Genomic DNA, 17875 nt, shown 5'->3' with positions numbered 1-17875 from the left:
AATATATCTAAAAGTTAAACCTTTTTAAGCTCCTTTCCTGAGGGAACTTTAACCTTATTAAGTTTAATATAAATATTAATGGTAAGAGCTTTCAATTCAATTGGTACGATTTGATAAAACCAAAGACGCCTTCCAAAATATTTTCTCTAAAGAAAACATAATTATAAATCTAACCAATTCTTTAGTTTTTCAGGATTTTATAAAGTTATTAATGTTATTAATGTTTATTAATTATTTAATAATCGAATATGTTAAAAAACATTAAAAAGTGGCCAGTGTAAACAAAAATGGTCTTTTATATTATGAGCTTTACACTTTTCTTATTTTCATTCATTAAATCGAGCCAAATGCAGGAAACGCAACAAGTAATAAATTGAGAATAACACACGGTGTTCTGCAAAATGTTTAACAACAAGAAGTGTATGACAAAGAATATTCAATAATTAATGTTATTCACACACGCGACGGCGTCTCGCAGTCAAACCGCTCCGTTCGAAAACGATGTATTTATAAAACAACGCGAAAATGCTGAAAATAGGAAATAGAGATGAGACAAGGCGCAGACTAAAGGAAATGGAAGGGAAGCCAGCAAAATGAGAATATTTGTAGATCTGCGTTGACTTCTTCCTACTCGTGCGACGACTGGGGACCGAGGACTGCAGTAAAAATGCTGTTTAGAATCTGATTGAGATTTCAGTTCGCTGGGAGACGATCGCCGAACGAGACCGTAGCTGAGTTTTCATGTCGCGCTGTGGCCAGACATAAGAAATATATATATTCCTATATATATTCATGTGCTACCAGCTGGCAGTGGCAGTTTTGAGTGCGGCAAGACGCGTCAAGTGAAATCGAATTATGTAAGTGACCTCTGCATTCTCGCAGCCCGATCGCCGTTCGATCCAAACAAGCCAAAAAGTTCAACAACAAAAATAAGTTCGCATCGCAATTAAATCGATTTGAAGTGTTCTAAATATAAACCTCGGCTAAATTTAAACACAGAACGCTCCATGTGAAAGTTCAAGGCATTTCGCAGAGTAAACAATCACACGGGCAATCAAGTATACAAACATGCCAAATATTATAAATTTGTTTTAGTCAATCCGCCAAATTAAAATATTAAAAACCGTGCATTAAATAAACGCAAGAATAGGCAAGCCAAAGAAATGTTTAAAAATAGTTCCCACCGTTCTCCCGTAAAAATAAAAGCTGTTTCTTTCGCGGCGTGAGACTGTGTCTGTGAGTCAGCGTTGCGTTCGCCTCGGTGGCTGCCTCCCAGGGCATTTGCCTCTTGGAGATGGAGATGACGGCGGAGCCGGATCTTCGTAAGGTGGAACTGGCTCATGCTCGTCCAACCACTGCAGGCGGCTTTCATAAATTCTGCTGCGCAGTGTGACACAATTTGGGCCAAATAATATGGAATAGTTGCAGAAGGTTTTTAAAAATAGCACGAGAGACTCGGGAGTTCAGGCACAGAGAGACCACGTTGCGTATACGCAATAAATGAGATAAAAATGTGTATTGTTTGTGAAAGACCTTTCGTAGCTTAAATGCATAGTCAATTCCAATGGAGCGTAAAGCCCACAATTAGAGCGTATAAACAATATGTAAGAACAAGCATTATCGCAAACTATTTTAATAAAAGTGGTAGAAGACTTTTCACCCGAGCTAATCAAATTTTTTTGTATGTATATTTATTAATTTTTATTCAAGTAATAGAGCATAAACAAGGGAAACGCAAGTGAACCAAAACACACCATATGTTTTACCTGTTGTAACTGACGTTGTGTTGTGTTGAAATTAAATAAAGATTAATCACAGATGGACATATTTCAAATTTAAACTTTGGCCACCTGCGTCATTACAAAACATTATTCTCTCTCCCTCCTCTCTCTTTTACTTTTGCTTATTTGCTTTTATTTTTAAGAATTTACGAAAAATTCTCTTCAAGTAGAAATTTTAAATTCGATTTCTTATCCGACCTCTTCACATTGCACCTGTTCTCTTTTCTCATTTTCTCTTTTTATTCCTGGCATGGCATCTCAGCCACTTTGCCGCGTTGACAGCATCCCTCTTTGGCATTTTTTCATAAATAAACAAGCCCGAAAATGTTTTGCCAAAAAATATTTTTGATCTTATTTTATGCACAGAGAGATGTTTTAGCCTAAATTTAGCAGTTTTATTCTCGATGGAACTCTGGCTGCGTTTAGTTGTGTGCACAGCATCCACGAAATTGCATTTTCTGTGCACCTTCCGCATTCGTTGCCTCCGGAATTTGGGTGAGAACGCTAAAAATATACATTCATAATTCGCATTTTTTGGCAGACAGCTTAATTGAATTTGAAGTCGTTCAAAGTGGCTGTTAATGGGCGGAAATATAGAACAGGGAATAAGTTTAACAAAAATAAAACTACGAAAATAGTATAAAACCGTTTTGTTTCTGAGCGTAATACGCAACTCAACTTCGGCAGTTATACAAACAAAATTTGATTTATTACTTACGTATTCAGATAAGAGAAGAAACAAATAAGGATTATCGAAATTACAACGAGACGGCAACTACACTGCGAAAAAATAAACAAAGATGTCGACCTCACATTTGCTTAACAAGAATGTTCGCTCTATGCCCTCATGGGTGGTAAGTACCTACCGTGCCCCGCCCTCCCACTTCATATCAAGTGGCATTAATTACCCATTTCAGACCGAAGCGAATGACCGCATTGGACCGAAGCCACCGCCCACGCCTCCAAACGGAGTGGCTGGGGGGTCTTCCCAAGGCTCCTGTCCTGCCGCCCAAGGCAAAAAACACGCCCGAGCCCGATTACGAGATCATCGAGTTCTCAAACCAGCAGTACTCCAACGAACCGATGAAGACCACAGTGATTAGGACCAAGACACCAGGTGACTTAAAAAAGAACATGCCAGCTTATACAACGTTAAGCTTAACGTTTGAATTTAAGATTTTATATAGTTGAAATGGACGGAATAGTTTTAACATTTTTGAAGTCAAGAAGACCAAATTAAATTAATTTGTCTATAATTGGTAATCCTGAAATATAAATTGACTTAAGTAATAATTTTTAAATCAGTTTAATGTCTAAAAGCAAATACCCCAAATTTCAATGGATAAATCATTTTGTAGATTAGAAAGTGCCTTCCATCAGGACATTTTCTCGAAACTACTTCTGCATATCTATTGATGGAACGAACTTAACTTTAACTAATTTTCAAAATTAAAAAAGAAGAAATATGTAAACAAACATTGGTTTTCTTGGCTTCAGACACAGCCCTTAATTTCTATAATGTCAACTCGTTCCATAAATTCTGCTTTAGATAAGCTTGCAGAAAAAATATTCTTTTCATTTTTAAATATGTCTGTCATTAGTTACCGTATTGGTCATTCTTTTTGGGGACGTTGTCTAGTTTATATACTAAATTTTGTGTCTTCACTTGCAGACAACAAACTTAAGTGCACGCTGTGTGGTTCCCAGAATCCCTGGGTGACCTGTGCCGAGTGCGCGGGTCAGATATTTTGTGCCTCCTGCGACGACATGTTCCATAAGCACCCGAAGCGCAAGCAGCATGTGCGAAAGGTATGTGTTGTTCTCCGATCCAGAAGGACTGTATGATTAATGTGTTAAGATGACATTGCAGGCCGTGGAACAGGGAACGCCTCCGATTCCCCCCAAGGTGCAGCCGGGTGGCGGGGCACCTGCCCCTGTGGCTCCACCACGTCGCAGCAAACGCGGCCTGCTGACTCCGTTCCTGGGCCGCAAGGATCAGGTACGCCACTGCACGATCTCCTAGACCCGTAAGAAACGACCCGTGATGGGCCATTAGAAAACCAAGTTTTGTAATCTTCTATTTGAATGCTTCAATAAAAACAGTCCTTGAAAGCAGAGCGCCCGCCCAGAGTCGTACCAAAACTAGATACATTTTTTCCATTATTTTTTCGACTACCGAAACCGCAATGGCACCCAACCCGACTCTTTCCAGATGCTGCCACCGCCCTCGCCCACGCCCTCTCACAAATCGCTGAGCGGCTGGCGGGGATCGTTTGGGGGCGGAGCCACGCCCCCATTACCACCAATTGCAAACGCCACTACCACCACCATCACCAACCAGATGAACAACCGACCGCTTCCGGATCCACCACGCAGCGAAGGCGGGGGATCTTCCAGGTCTGGTACCCCCAAGTCCGTGTTCGACACCATCCAGCGGCCGCCGTCGGTGCAGCTGGAGAAGATCAAGAGCAAGGCCAGCGCCACCCTGGACCGCATGGCCATCCTGCAGCAGCGGTACCGCCAGCAGAAGGCGCGACAGGACCTGAGTGCCAACAGCGAGCAGGTGAGAAACCGCCCGACTCCAGTTCACAATAAAACGAATTCCCTCATCATCGAGTGTCTCGTATTGTCTTTGTTTGGGAAAAATGATATCAAGAATCAGGTCCTTTGGCTTTTCATGTAACTAGCTTATGCGGATGGACAGACTTTCTTGTTCAGTTTTATTTTTGCCACTCATGACAAGTGCCTATTTGATCCAATCCAAGTTTTAACATTTATATGAAACTTTGCATATTTTAGAGCACGTTTTAAACAAGATAATAAGTTAGATTTTACAGTATCCTATAGAATTTTCTAGACGATTCAATTAGCGAATTGTGTGGTCAAATTTAAAATAAAGTATTTACACCATTGACTACACTGAAAGAAATCCTAGTAATTAATTTAAATAAATTTATTTCAAATATGGAATACAGTAGCGGACAAAAAAATTCCGGACTGGCAAACAAAATGTTCGTTTCGTAAATTTTGTTATATTGAGTTTATTGTTTCAAGAAAATTTGTATTAAACGAGTTAAAGGATTGTATTTGCAAATTGGTTCATTTGACAAATTGTAAAAAAATATTTTGATCCTTGATGTTATTTTTCCTGTACACCTCGTATCGTCGCTGTCTCGTCTCGTCATGTGTCGTTTCTCCCTTCCCTCTCTCTCTCTTTCTCTGTTTCTCGTTGGTCATTTCCCCACCGCAGCATTTGTCGAATGGAGCCGGCTTCGAGCACTGGTCAAACATTTCACCATCGCCCTCGCATTTTCGTTCCGGCAGCATGTCATCCGGTTTGAACTCATCCCATTTCGATCTCTCGGATGACTCACAATTTCACAATTCCTTGCTGCTCCAACAACGACAGGCAGCAGGCGCCCAGCGGCGGCAGATGAGCACCTCAGTGTTCAACCTGAACACCAACCCCCGACGAACATTGGCCGAAACCCAGAACGGCAGCGCATGGCTCACCAACCAGCGCATCCAGCAGGTGAGTGGATGAAAAAGACTTATTAAAGCAATTTATATATTAATGCTTGCTAACTTGTAGCTTACATAAATTAGGATAAATTACATTTCTAATTTGGCATAGTATTTGTAAGCTCTACGCTTCGAGAACAAACATCAAAATATATTGTATTTAGATAAATTTCGGAAAATTTATTAAAAACCAATAGCAAAGCAATAGAGTAATAAACAAAACTTAATGCATTGGGTCTGATTTTGAGACATCGGCAGAAACAGTTCACTGTTAATATTGATGCAAGATCTATCAAATTTCAACGAGCTCAATATAGAATATATCTTACCATTTCTGCAGGTGCATGCAATATCGCCTAGTGCAATAAAGAAGAATTTTCCTACAAGATAATTTAATTCGATTTATTGACAAAACCACATTGTCAGTCTGAAATAGGCTTTAATATGTTTTTCTTTGAGTATTAAACACAAAAGTCTCCATCTCCCGTTGCAGGCGCAATCGTTGGCGCAGCTAAACTGCGCCGGCTGTCAGCAGAGCCAGCAGCATCCTGGCTGGGCCCAGCACCACCAGCACCACCATCATCCGCAGCACCAGCATCCCGACCAATGGGGTTCACAGTTCGGCTCCCAGCAGCAGTTCAACAACTCCAACCTGTCGCTCAACGTGGGACCGGGCTACATGTCGCAGCAGCATCATCCGCACTACCCGCCGCCCGTGTTCATGACCCAGCGGGGAATGATGCCCAACATGTACCCGGGTGGGCCCGGCTACCCCATGATACATCCAGGTAAGATCAGGTGCCCCCGAATACGCATAAACAGTGACTTGAAGTGTGTTCCTCCTCAGGTGTCATGGGCATGCCGCCGTCAGCCGCCTCCAGAGCCGCTTCCCGTTCTCGGTATGCCGCCTCCCCGACGCCCAGCCGCAAGTCCATGTCCCTGCGACGCAAGCGCAACAGCTACGTGGATGACGAGCTGACGGACGACGAGGACTCCGACCAGGATGACCGCAGGTCCTTGGTCTCCAATCGTTCGGGCATGACGAGTGCCTCGCGCTCCCAGCAGCACCACCAGAGCCACCAGCCCCGTCAGCGGCGCCTCTCGAGTGCCTCCCAGTTGATGGTCGGCGGTGAGTTGGACGGCGACCAGAGGCACGGGCTGAGGCAGCACAAGGTGCGGGACCGCCGGGGATCCGTGGCCAAGTCCGTGCAGAGCGAGTGGCTGCCGGAGAGACGTGACACCAACGACGGAACCCTCACCAGAAGCAAGCCAGCCCAGCCAGACTCGGCCCGGACCAGTCGCATTTACTCCGACCTGGAGTCGGAGGGCTCGGGTGCCCGTGCCCTGGTGCAGGCCAAGATCCAGCAGAAGCTGCAGGAGGCCGATCAGCACAGGTCCGCCAAAAAGGTCGACCAAAGACGAAAGCCCGAGATGAAGGACGAGAACACACAGGCCGCGGCGGTGGTGCACAAGGTGACCACCGCAGCGCAGGAGGAGAGTGCCTCCGAATACGAGGAAGTGGTCGAAGAGGTGACCGCCTCAGAGAGTGAGGTCGAGGCTCCAACTCAAGCCCCCGATCCCCAAGAGGTCCCGCAGGAGATTGAGTCCGACGAACTGGGCCCGCCGCCTTCCACGCCAGATCACGAGTGGGAATGCGAGTTCTGCACGTTCGTGAACGAGCCCAACATCAAGATCTGCTCCATTTGCTGCAAGACCCCCAGCAAACCTCCGGTGCAACCCACCAAGGCCAAGCTGGTGGAGGAAAAACCACAGCCGCAAGCTGCAAAACCCAGTGCCATTAGGGTGGTCTCCAAGCCGGAAGTCAAGCAAACGCAAAAGCCTGTCCTGAAGACCCAACAGTCCAGCGAAAAACCTAATTGCACCGCAAGTAGTGCGACCAAGTCGAACCACGTCACCAGCAGAAGCTCAAAAATATCACCCACTATTAACTCCAAGAACGCCTCGAGTATTCCCGTCAAGACACCCGCGAAGTCAACACTGAAGACTTCGTCGGAGAACGAATCTGATAACTCACTGGCCAAGAGCCTATTGCACAAAGGTAGGATACAAAAGAGAATCTCATTTTTCGAGGGCACCAAGGCCTAGACCCCAAGACCACCACCCAAGACCAGGCACACCTAGTTAGTACACTAATCAAATGTAATCAAAAAGCCTACAATGAACGCATTTATGGAAACCAAATACAGAACATGACCACAACCCAAGCCGCACCCAGTTTGTTTAATTTAAATCCTCTGGCGATCGATCCCATACCCCCCAAAGCTAATGCTCTCGTCCGTATCGTTCCAGAGTCCGTTGAAAACATTTGGAATACTCTGGATGAGAGCATACAGGCGCAGGCAGAGAAGGTACTCAAGAAGGCCCAGAAGGTCTCCACCGGGTGCGGGGGAACTCCGCCCCGGGAAATAGCAGGCGTGGAAATGGGGACCTCGCCGCCTCCTCAGAGTATTTCCACACAAGTAAATGAATGCTCTCATGTTCACACAAGCTTCGGCTTAATCCACTGCTTCATTGCAGACCTACGACGCCCTGCCCTTTAACTCAAAGCCCGAGGAGACCTCGACAGGTGGCTTAGATCGCTTTAGGACCCCAGAACCGAGTAAGATGGAGCCACGCCCACACTATCGCAGCAACTCCCAGCTACCGCAGGAAAACGAGCGGTATCGCAGTGCCAATGACCTGAGGTACCACGATGGCATTGGCTTGGATCCCTACAGTGCCGGTCTTGTCACCAGACGGCCCAATTTTATTAACGAGCTGCGCATGCTGCAACATGTAAGTTGGAAAATCGGTCAAATTCACCAATAAAATACGTGCATGAAAAAATTTAAAAATCAAAGGTGTGCATCACCATTCTTCTGACTCTTATTACAACATTTTCTTGGAACGCTTTGAAATGGTGTTATTATGCACTTTTAAACTGAATTGTTTTAGCCAATTTTGAAAAATGTGTTTTGGTCAACTTGGTGGACATAAAAAAAACCTTTTTAGCTAAGGTTTAAGGTTATTTTTATATATACTATCAGAAGGTTTTATAATTTCAGTCAAAAGCTTGCAACGCAGTGAAGGGGCATTTCCGGCCCTATAAAATATATATATATATATTTTTACAAAGTTAACAAAAATTATAACTTTACTAATTTTAAATTTGTGTTTTAGTTCTTCGAATTATAGTAATGGTTTATTATTTTAGAACTACGATAAATTGTAATTTGTAAATTTTGAATAGAAATTTAGATGCTTTAAAGAACATTTAATTTATGCTATAACTGCAAGGATATACAAGCTTCGGCCTGCCACAGTTAGCTTCCTTTCCTGATTTTTTTTTAATTTTATAAAGAGTTATGTGCTATCAACAGTTGTATCCGTCGAATGATATCAAATAACTACAATCAAGCATTAAAAAATAAACATTGTCTCTTTAGCGAGTACATTTTAAATGAATTGAATTCTTGATGATTTCAGGAAAGAAACTTGTTTGTCAGGGATTGGGTTTATATGTTATTAAGCTAAGGCATGTATTGATATCCTAGTGGTAAGCTGATCTCTGTATTCTTTACAAAATTGTTTCAGCAAACCTCTTCACCCTTCGACATGCCCCTTGAGACATTCGGCGTAAAGCACGAACCGGCCAGAGACCCGGAAACGGAGATGCACATCATACTGAAGGAGCTGGAGCTGTACAAGTTCTCGGTGGAGGAACTGGAGGCGGCCCTGAAGTACTGCTCCCCCGACACGCATCCCATTCAGTGGTTACGCGACAACTGGCAGAAACTGGTGCAGACGGTGCAGAGTCTGTCCACTAAGTACGGTCAGGAAAGGGGCGAGAACACGATCGGGAGCGTGTCCCAAATGGAGGCCCGCGAGGCCCTGCGAAATTCCGGGGGCAATGTGTGGCAGGCGGTGGCAGACTGCATCCAGCAACGACAGCAGAAGTACAGGAAACTGGCGGCCAAAGGCAACTTCCTGCGGGACGACATCGTAAATGCGCTGACGGCGCACCAAGGTAATGTGGATCAGGCGCTGGTGGAGCTGAATCGCACGCAACTCAAGCCATTTCTAATGCGCATCTGGGGCTCTCCGAATGGCGTTGAGAATGAGAGTGGCGCGGCCATTGACACCAAGTCGGGTTAGTTTGTAGATCGTGCATCAGTCAGTCGCCATGCCATAATGTCCCATCTTCTCTCTCTCCCCGAATTCATTTGCCAACACAGATATCCATGACTTCCTCAACACCCATGCCCTGGACTGCCTGCAGCCCCCGTTGGCCGGGGAGAGTCCCAATCCCTTTGACCCACTGCGCCCTGACGACAGCCCTGTCAAGTCCACCTACGCCACGCCCAGTCCCTATCAAATGGAGGACAGCACCCTGAAAAACTTGGAGATACTCATCGGCAACATGGAACAGAACCAGGCCAAGCAAAACCAGGAGGTGCTGCGATCAATCGAGAGCATGCTGGACACCTTCAAGGGCAAGCCGGAGCTGGAGTACGAAACGGATCCGGAGATAATGCGTATCCTCACAAAGAGCCCCATCAGCACGCTGAAGCCTGCTGGACCTCTTGAGGATAAGTCCACCGAGGACGTGAAGAACTTCGTGTGGCAGCACATTCAGGACATTGTGCCCAATCTGGTGCAGCAGGTTGAACAAGAGCTCATGGAGAAGCCGGAGGTTACTGTTTCGGTTCAGGAAAGCCGGCCAAAGTTAGTGGAGCCTGAACCAGATCTTGAGCCTGAACCGGAGACGGAGACGGAGCCCACACCCAGTGTAGATCCAGCGGTCTACATCATGGAGGAATTTATTAAGCCGAATTTAAGGGAAGCCAGCATACGCGAAGAGCTCCCACCAAGTTTTATTTATGCCACAGAGATAGCCAACTTCAAGTTGGAGTTTGATCGTGGCACTGAACGATGGCACGAGGCGGAGTGGGAAAGCAAGGATCTTAAGGATGCAGAACGTATAGTATACAAAAGCTATATGGCTCCAAAAGAGCCAAATAAAGATGAGGTTCAAGAGGTAGCTGTAAAAGGATCAGCTAACTTGCTGCCAGCTGCGAAAATACAGGAGGAATCTGCTACAGAAATCTTAATCAACCCACAAAAGACTGAAACTAGCGAAGTAACAAGCCCACAAATTAAAGCTTCCCCACAATTGGAAAAGGAGGTGGTTAACGAAAAACTTTCACTACACACAAATCTAGAAACTTCAGCACCTTCAGGAACTGCAGAAATGATCGTTAAAGAAGAAACCGCACAGCCAGTAAAGAAAAATGATAAATCTAATGAAACTAGCATGAAAGTTGAGCTAAATTTGTCAGAATCACAAGCTCAGATTGGTGAAAACCTTGCACAACTCACCAATCTAGAAACACAAACATCATCTATAACTGCAGAAAAGATTGTTAATGAATCAATCACACAACCAGCAACAGAAAACGGTGAACAGATACCTGATAAAAATAATTTGCAAATTCGGGAAAATAAATCAGAATTACAAAGCCAAATCGATGAACGGCCCAGCACAAGTAGGGAAGCCAATAGAAGAAATAACCGATCCCAGCAATCGAAAAAAGCCAGATCGCGGGATCAAAGTCAAAAGCCAACTAACCGCGTAAAACTACCAAAAGATAAGGAACCGAAGGAACCAGAACCTAAAAAAGAGCAAAAAGAACATCATACGTCAGCTGAAATAATTGAGAAAAAGGAATCCAAAGAAGATGATGTATTCACTGATACAAAACCTAGTTTAACTGATATTCAGTCTGCTGTGACAGCAACTAGTGCTGAAGCTCTCTTGTCCCCTAAAAACGACATTCAATCTGAAAAAATAGCAAAGGAATTGGTTCCCAATCACATTTTGGATATTTCCTCGCAAGACAACATACCTCCACCACCCTCAGATGAGTCCGAAAATATATTGATACAAAGTGAGGTATCAACTGTTCAGGGACAACCAGAAAAGGACCAAGGGATTGCTGGATCTTCAGGCCCGAATGAAGTACAGGTACCCAATGAATCCAGTATTGAACACGTTTCTCTGCCAAGCAACCTTATCATTTCGGAACAATCTGTAGAGACTACCAACATAACGGAGGTAACTAAAGCTGTTACACAACCTCAAGAAGGATCAAGTATAGAGAATGTGTCTTCATCAAGCAATTTACCTGAAAACGATAGTTCATTTGAATCCGTCAAGACCAATGAAGTTACTGTGGAAGAAACTCTCGCTTCCACAATCCTTTCCTCCTCTACCACAAACGAAACACTAGTAACTGATAGTGTAGATATAGCACCTAGTACCACATCAACAGCCAACGAGTACAAGCGAAGTCCGAAGCGTTTTTCAAGGATTCCCGTGAGAACCTTGAGCAGCAACAGTCTGCGAAGTGAGAGCAGAGCAAGCAACCGTACTCCAACAGCAACTGATGAGATCGAATCGGAGGAGACCACCAGTGAAGATCACGTTAAGGAAAGCGACAACTCTGTTGTCAGCCAGGATAATCAGTCTGAAAAGGAAGTCGCAGAAAGTGCTGTCCAACCAAAAACTTCAGAACAAGAAGTGCCTACTCCAAGTGCAACAGCTATAGCCCTTACTCCCACAGACTCCGATGAAGTATTCGAGGATGCACCCGAGTTCAGCAGCAGTGAAGGAACCAGACCCCACGACGAAGGCGCTTCTGATGCAGAGCTCTATAGCCTGGACAGCGATGGTCAGCGGGCAGATACCAAGTCCCCGGAGAACGAAGTGCTGCTCTTGCTGGAGGAGCAATCCCTAATTGTCAAGTCCAGCAGCGACGCTAGCATTGGTTCGCAGTCAACCCAATCGGAAACGTCCAAGGTTGTCCTCAAGGAGTTTATTCCGTCCGGAGATCCGGCCAAGCAAAACCTCAGCGAACTGGTCGAAGACACTCAGCGGCTGATCAAACAAATGCGCGATGAGATCAGCATGGATGAGTTCGAGTCCACCGATGAAGACGAGTACTCCGACGAGTACTCGGATGAGTACGACGAGGGCGAAGAGGAGGAGTGGTACGACAGCGAGGGCGAAGAGGAAGGCGACTTCGATGGGGAGGGGGGCAATACTTATGGCGAGCACCCTTCCCATATAGAGGATGCCTCCACCGGAGACGAGGGCACCGAGATCGAGGACATCATGGAGGAGGACGAGGATCAGCCGGATGAAGTCGAGCCGCAATCCACACAAATCGCACAAGTCATTGAGCCAGTCATATCGCCTACTGTATCAGTCACGCCCACCAACACAGAAACTGATTCGATCGCACTCGCTGAGGTTGTTTCCTCCACAGGAAGCAGGAGCCTGGAGGCTCCTCAGTCGCAGACTTCTGAAGTGGAGCTGAGCCCTGTCCCTCGTACTGGTCAAGAGGAGGTGGAAGTACCACCTGTCGTGATTGAGTCCGAAAGCCGACCTGCGGAACAACCTACTGAACCTGTGCTGGAAATTCCCTTAGAAGTAGAAGAACCCATTGAATTGGAACCTGTGGAAGAACCTACTGCCCTGCCCATAACACCCGGACCCCCCATTGTCGATTCCGAGTCCCGACCCGTGGAACTGCCCGTCGAATCAGTACTGGAAGAGCCCAAAAAGGTAACCCCGAGCGTGAAAGGCAAAACTGGGGCCAACGGAACCAAAACAGCAAAGTCCACAGTCAGTAAAATCCCCAAGCCCACCAACGAACCCACTAACAGCTCGAGTAGCACCACAACCCCAAACAAGAAGGTTCCGATGCGCTCCAAGTCCTTCTCGGCGCCCATGGGCATTTCCTCGGTGAAGCGCATTCAGGAGGTCTATCTGCAAAAGCAGAGCTCATCGATTGGGGCCAGTCGAGTGCCGCTGAAGAGCAGTCCGACCACCAAGAAGTCCATCAACGATGCCATCAGCAGGTTCAACTCTAACCACGCCGAAGGACCCAGCACCAGTGGAGCGGCGGCGGCGGCGGCTGCAGCGGCCTTGCTGAAGCCGCGATCCCAGCCCCGGATTCCCAAGAAGAAGTACCACGAGACCTGCTTCTCCGACGACGACTACGAGACCTCGGCCACGGAGGAGGAGCAGGAGGACCAGACCGGCCTCGACGAACCCCTGAAAGCAGAACTGCTAAAGCGTAAGCTGAGTATGCCCGTCTTCCGGGCATATCCTAGTGTTCAAGAGCCTGTTATTGAGGACCCAGCGGTGTGTACTAGCCGAGAAGTAGCCAAGCTAGTTCCGTAAACATTCCGGTACGTTTGCTCACTTTCTTTTTAGATCCTGGCACGGAAGTATGTGGACCAGGAACTGGTGGCCAACATCGCTGAGGCCCAGATAGCCGCCACCTTGGTGAGCATGAAGTTTACGGAGGACGTGGCCCTGTGGGCGGCCAGGGAGTGCTCGGACCTGGACCAGGCCATCGCCATGCTCCAGCAGGAGTGCGAGCTGTGCATGAACAGTTTTCCCATGAACCAGATCGTCTCCATGCTCAAATGCCTCCACAAGTGCTGCAAACAGTGTGCCAAGAGCTACTTTACCGTGCAGGTAAATTATACCCTTGGGGGTGTGTTGAGCAGGCCTCAAGAAAATGCTGATCTGGTAACAATTATTATTGTTAAACCTCAAGGCTACTTTACTATTAGAAAACAAAACGTTGATTTGCTAACGAAACAGTTATTTTAGTTTAACCTCACCTTCTCTACCTTTACACAACAATTCATACAATTAAAATTCACTGTGCTAAATATTATGTGCTTTAGAGTGTAACTGCAATTTGGATTTCGGATTGCTATCAAACAAATTTTTGTTTAATTTATAATATCTTGAAATGGATGTCCCAATTAAATTCGAGTAAAACTGACAAAGTTACAGCGGATTTTCGAGTGAGAAAAACTTCACGTTGATTTTTCCCCGAATGCCATTTCTGAAGGCGGTGAAAATTCCAGCGCAAAATCTACCAAACCAATTTTTTGGAAATTTTTAAATATTTTCTATCTATAAATAATAAAGTACATCCACCATGAACTATGTCTTAAAATGTATTTAATGAATGAATGTAATACCGAATACTAATTTCATTTTACATTTGTAATTCTCTATTTTGAAAAAAGGATTGTACCTTTTTTCTTCGTTGTGTCTTTAGCTTTACTACAATTCGATATAATTTCAAAGCGGAAGGACCTCAAAAGAAGATTAACTTTGAGTAACTTTAAAAATGTAAAATCCAAATTGTAGTTACATGTTGCACTCTGTTAGTACTAGCTACTAGCCAAGATCTACTTTTAAAAGTATTTTCCTATTCAACGCTGAAAGCATCCCTCTTTCCTCAGATAACCGATCGCAGATTAAAAGATTTAAGGAGTAGTCTTCCGAAATAATTCAGCTAGTTTAACCTTTAAATGTTTCCAAAACTTTGTTTTTTGCTCAGATAACCGATCGCAGTATCAACGACTGCAGTTGCCCGTTCTGCAAGTTGCCCGAACTGAGTAACGAGGCCCATCATGAGGACGAGCACCTGGAGTACTTCTCCAACCTGGACATCTTCCTAAAGAGCATCCTGGACAGCGACGTGCACGAGCTCTTCCAGCGCAAGCTGCGCGACCGCACCCTGCTGCAGGACCCCAACTTCAAGTGGTGCATCCAGTGCTCCTCCGGGTTCTTCGCCAGGCCCAAGCAGAAGCGTCTGATCTGCCCGGACTGCGGATCTGTCACGTGTGCCCAGTGCCGGAAGCCCTGGGAGCGCCAGCACGAGGGCAGCAGCTGCGAGGCGTACCTGGAGTGGAAGCGCCAAAACGACCCCGAGCTGCAGGCCCAGGGCGTCCAGGAGCATTTGGCCCAGAACGGCATCGACTGCCCCAAGTGCAAGTTCCGCTACTCGTTGGCCAGGTATGTAAAGGCAGTTGGTCCCTTGCCACTAGAAATCTGGGCATGTCCATCTCTTTGTCTATCCGTTTCTACGCAAACTATGCTCTAAGTTTTAAAGTAATTCGGATGAAACTATTCCAATAGTCATTTTTGCTGCATAGAGAAAATTTATGAAGCACTTTTTGCACTTAAGGAATGTTGTTTTTTATCTGAACAAACCAAATAATGAACTGATTTTTATTTTTTTGCTTAGAATAATAATATCGCAAATAATTTTTAAGTTTTATTCTGATCGAAATAAAATATAAATATACAATTGAACTATTTTTTTTTTTGTGCAGAAAAAATAACAAAAGTCCTCAATGGTATATTTAACCTTACACAAGGATAAGAAATAAATTTGGCTAAAAAATCTAAAACAGATGCCGGGACGTACAGTTGAGTTTAATATTAAGCGTAAAATCATTGATATAATTAAAAAAGTCCTCACTGTCTATAGACTTATTTTCGATGTTAAATTTCATGGGGTCAAAACTATTACAAAAATGTCGTGTTGCAAAGCAAAATGTATATGTTGAGCAGCATAACTTTGAACTTTGAAACACACAGGACATACTTATTTTAGGCAAACCCATAAACCCTTAATGTTTTTAAATTCCTACGAAAAGGTATATATAAATTATTCCTTTTTACTATTAATTTATGAATTGCTTAAAAACTGTTGTCATAGATAATTTAAATATTCCTTTTTTCCAGGGGAGGTTGCATGCATTTTACCTGCACCCAGTGCAAGTTCGAGTTCTGTTACGGCTGCGCCCGACCCTTCATGATGGGCGCCAAGTGCACGGTGTCCCCGTACTGCGCCAAACTCGGTCTGCATGCCCATCACCCGCGCAACTGCCTCTTCTACCTGAGGGACAAGATCCCCATGCAGCTGCAGTTCCTGCTCAAGGAGCAGAAGGTCAAATTCGACACGGAGCCCATTCAGAGCCAGGACGAGTCCAGCAGCTCCTCCAAGGCCCGTGCCCAGGCCCGCTGCCCCATCCCGCTGCAGAAGGAGACGCCGCAGGGCCTCGTCGATACGGTGTGCAACACCGAAGTTCCGGATAAGCACGCTGGCATGTGTCGGTAGGTTCAAGCATTGCATTGCAGGGCCGTTGTCATTGAATGTATATAAACCAAGTGTCTCTTCCCCTCAACCTGCATACTTTTCAGCACTCACTACGTAGAGTATTTGGCTGGCAAGGTTGCCAAGGCCGGCATCGATCCGCTGCCCATCTTCGATCTGACGGACTGCGTCCAGGAGTTGCGTAGGCGTGGCATCGCCCTGCCAGAGCGCGGACCCTGGGACACCGACGAGATCTACAAGACCATGTGCTCCGAGGTGCGTTCTTTCCCTTTATTTGTTTGGCATGGCTTTGCTGAAATCAAGGAAATCGAGGAAATCAAGAAAATCGAGGAAATCGAGTTTCCTGCAGCCGGGGCGATTTGTTTTCGCCGGGTGATTCAGTCTACGCCCCCGTCGATTGATCGAGGCGGAAAAAAGCAAATAAAGAAAATGAGATCGTTTAGCCGCTAACTAAATTTGGATGTGCCGTCTGACGTATTTCACGCGCGTCTTAATTGATATTCGCTTTATTATTATTTAATTGTAAACAGTTCGGGCGGCCGAACCGCAGATGTTTATGGCTGTACCCATATCTCTCAATCTCGATCTTTCTTATAGGTAATTAAACAGCATATTCCCCTGAAGTCGGCATAAGCGGCAGCAGAAGATGGGATGCCTGGAAAGCGGTCGACTGTTGCAATTCTTCATTGGTTTTCATGATTTATGGCAAACACTTTTATAGACATTTTTATACACCTACATGCCCACGAAGCGAACTCCAGTCTTAGGCAGTTCTTGAGACACTAGGCATTGCACCCCTTCATCGACAGCCACTCATCGCCCAGTAGTCTTTCCCACTTTGTTTAGTTACTAAGAGATGAAAGTCCAGAACAGACCAACAATCCGCACGTGTAACAAAGTGCATCAATAAACCGAACATGTGAAATACAATGCCATCGTTTTTAAAATTATTTATTCATTTTGAGCCGCCGAGTAACAATGCGCAGGTGGTGCCGTTGGGGAATATAAATAATAAGCGCGTAAGTAGTGGCTAAAAGTGGGCGGTGCCCAAGACAAATTGTACCGAGCAACCTGCAATACCATTGTATACTTTCGAGCTTGCCTAGTCCATCAAAGCAAAGCACAAATTGATAGCTTTGAATGCCTTGAAAGTCGTAATTCCACAGAGAAACGGACTCTTCCCCTTGACCGTTTGCGATATTGCCAAAAAGGCAAATGCGACCCATAAATTATGTCCCGCGACAACAAGAAAAGTCACAAAAACAGCAACCACATCAGCAGAAAATAGACCCATACAGTAAGTGGGGGACATTCAAAATTCGCCGACGCGACGGGACAAAGTTACTCGTGGACACCAGGGAACGAGATGAGACGAGGGGCGCCGGGGGAGGCATCGTAAAAACCTATTTTCGTAGCGATTGAAATGAATTTATGCGCGCGGCACAACATGTTTTGATATTCGGACAGTTTTACACCAGTAGCAACTAATTAAATGGGATAAATTGTATATTTATTGATCCATTAACAATGGGCATTGAGTCTCAAGCTGCACAACTTGCATGCCGCGCTTTTAGT

At 45.3% G+C, this 17875-nt stretch overlaps 1 protein-coding gene across 1 annotated transcript; it reads left to right on the top strand.

Moving 5' to 3' along the window:
• Positions 1 to 684: 684 nt before the first annotated feature.
• Positions 685 to 17230, top strand: LOC108150720 (E3 ubiquitin-protein ligase lubel). Its single transcript, XM_017279014.2, is given in 19 exon segments — positions 685 to 857; positions 2508 to 2635; positions 2699 to 2758; positions 2760 to 2898; positions 3454 to 3590; positions 3652 to 3780; positions 3994 to 4344; positions 5032 to 5313; positions 5797 to 6091; positions 6151 to 7362; positions 7614 to 7783; positions 7842 to 8099; positions 8898 to 9453; positions 9539 to 13512; positions 13585 to 13851; positions 14735 to 15192; positions 15928 to 16299; positions 16387 to 16555; positions 16898 to 17230. Coding segments are annotated over 18 exon segments (8919 nt in total). The 5' UTR covers positions 685 to 857; positions 2508 to 2581; the 3' UTR covers positions 16934 to 17230.
• Positions 17231 to 17875: the final 645 nt, after the last annotated feature.

This window comes from Drosophila elegans, unplaced genomic scaffold (genome assembly GCF_018152505.1).
Source record: "Drosophila elegans isolate 14027-0461.03 unplaced genomic scaffold, ASM1815250v1 contig_397, whole genome shotgun sequence".
Lineage (NCBI taxonomy): Eukaryota > Metazoa > Arthropoda > Insecta > Diptera > Drosophilidae > Drosophila > Drosophila elegans.
This window is presented reverse-complemented; position numbering and strand designations above follow the sequence as displayed.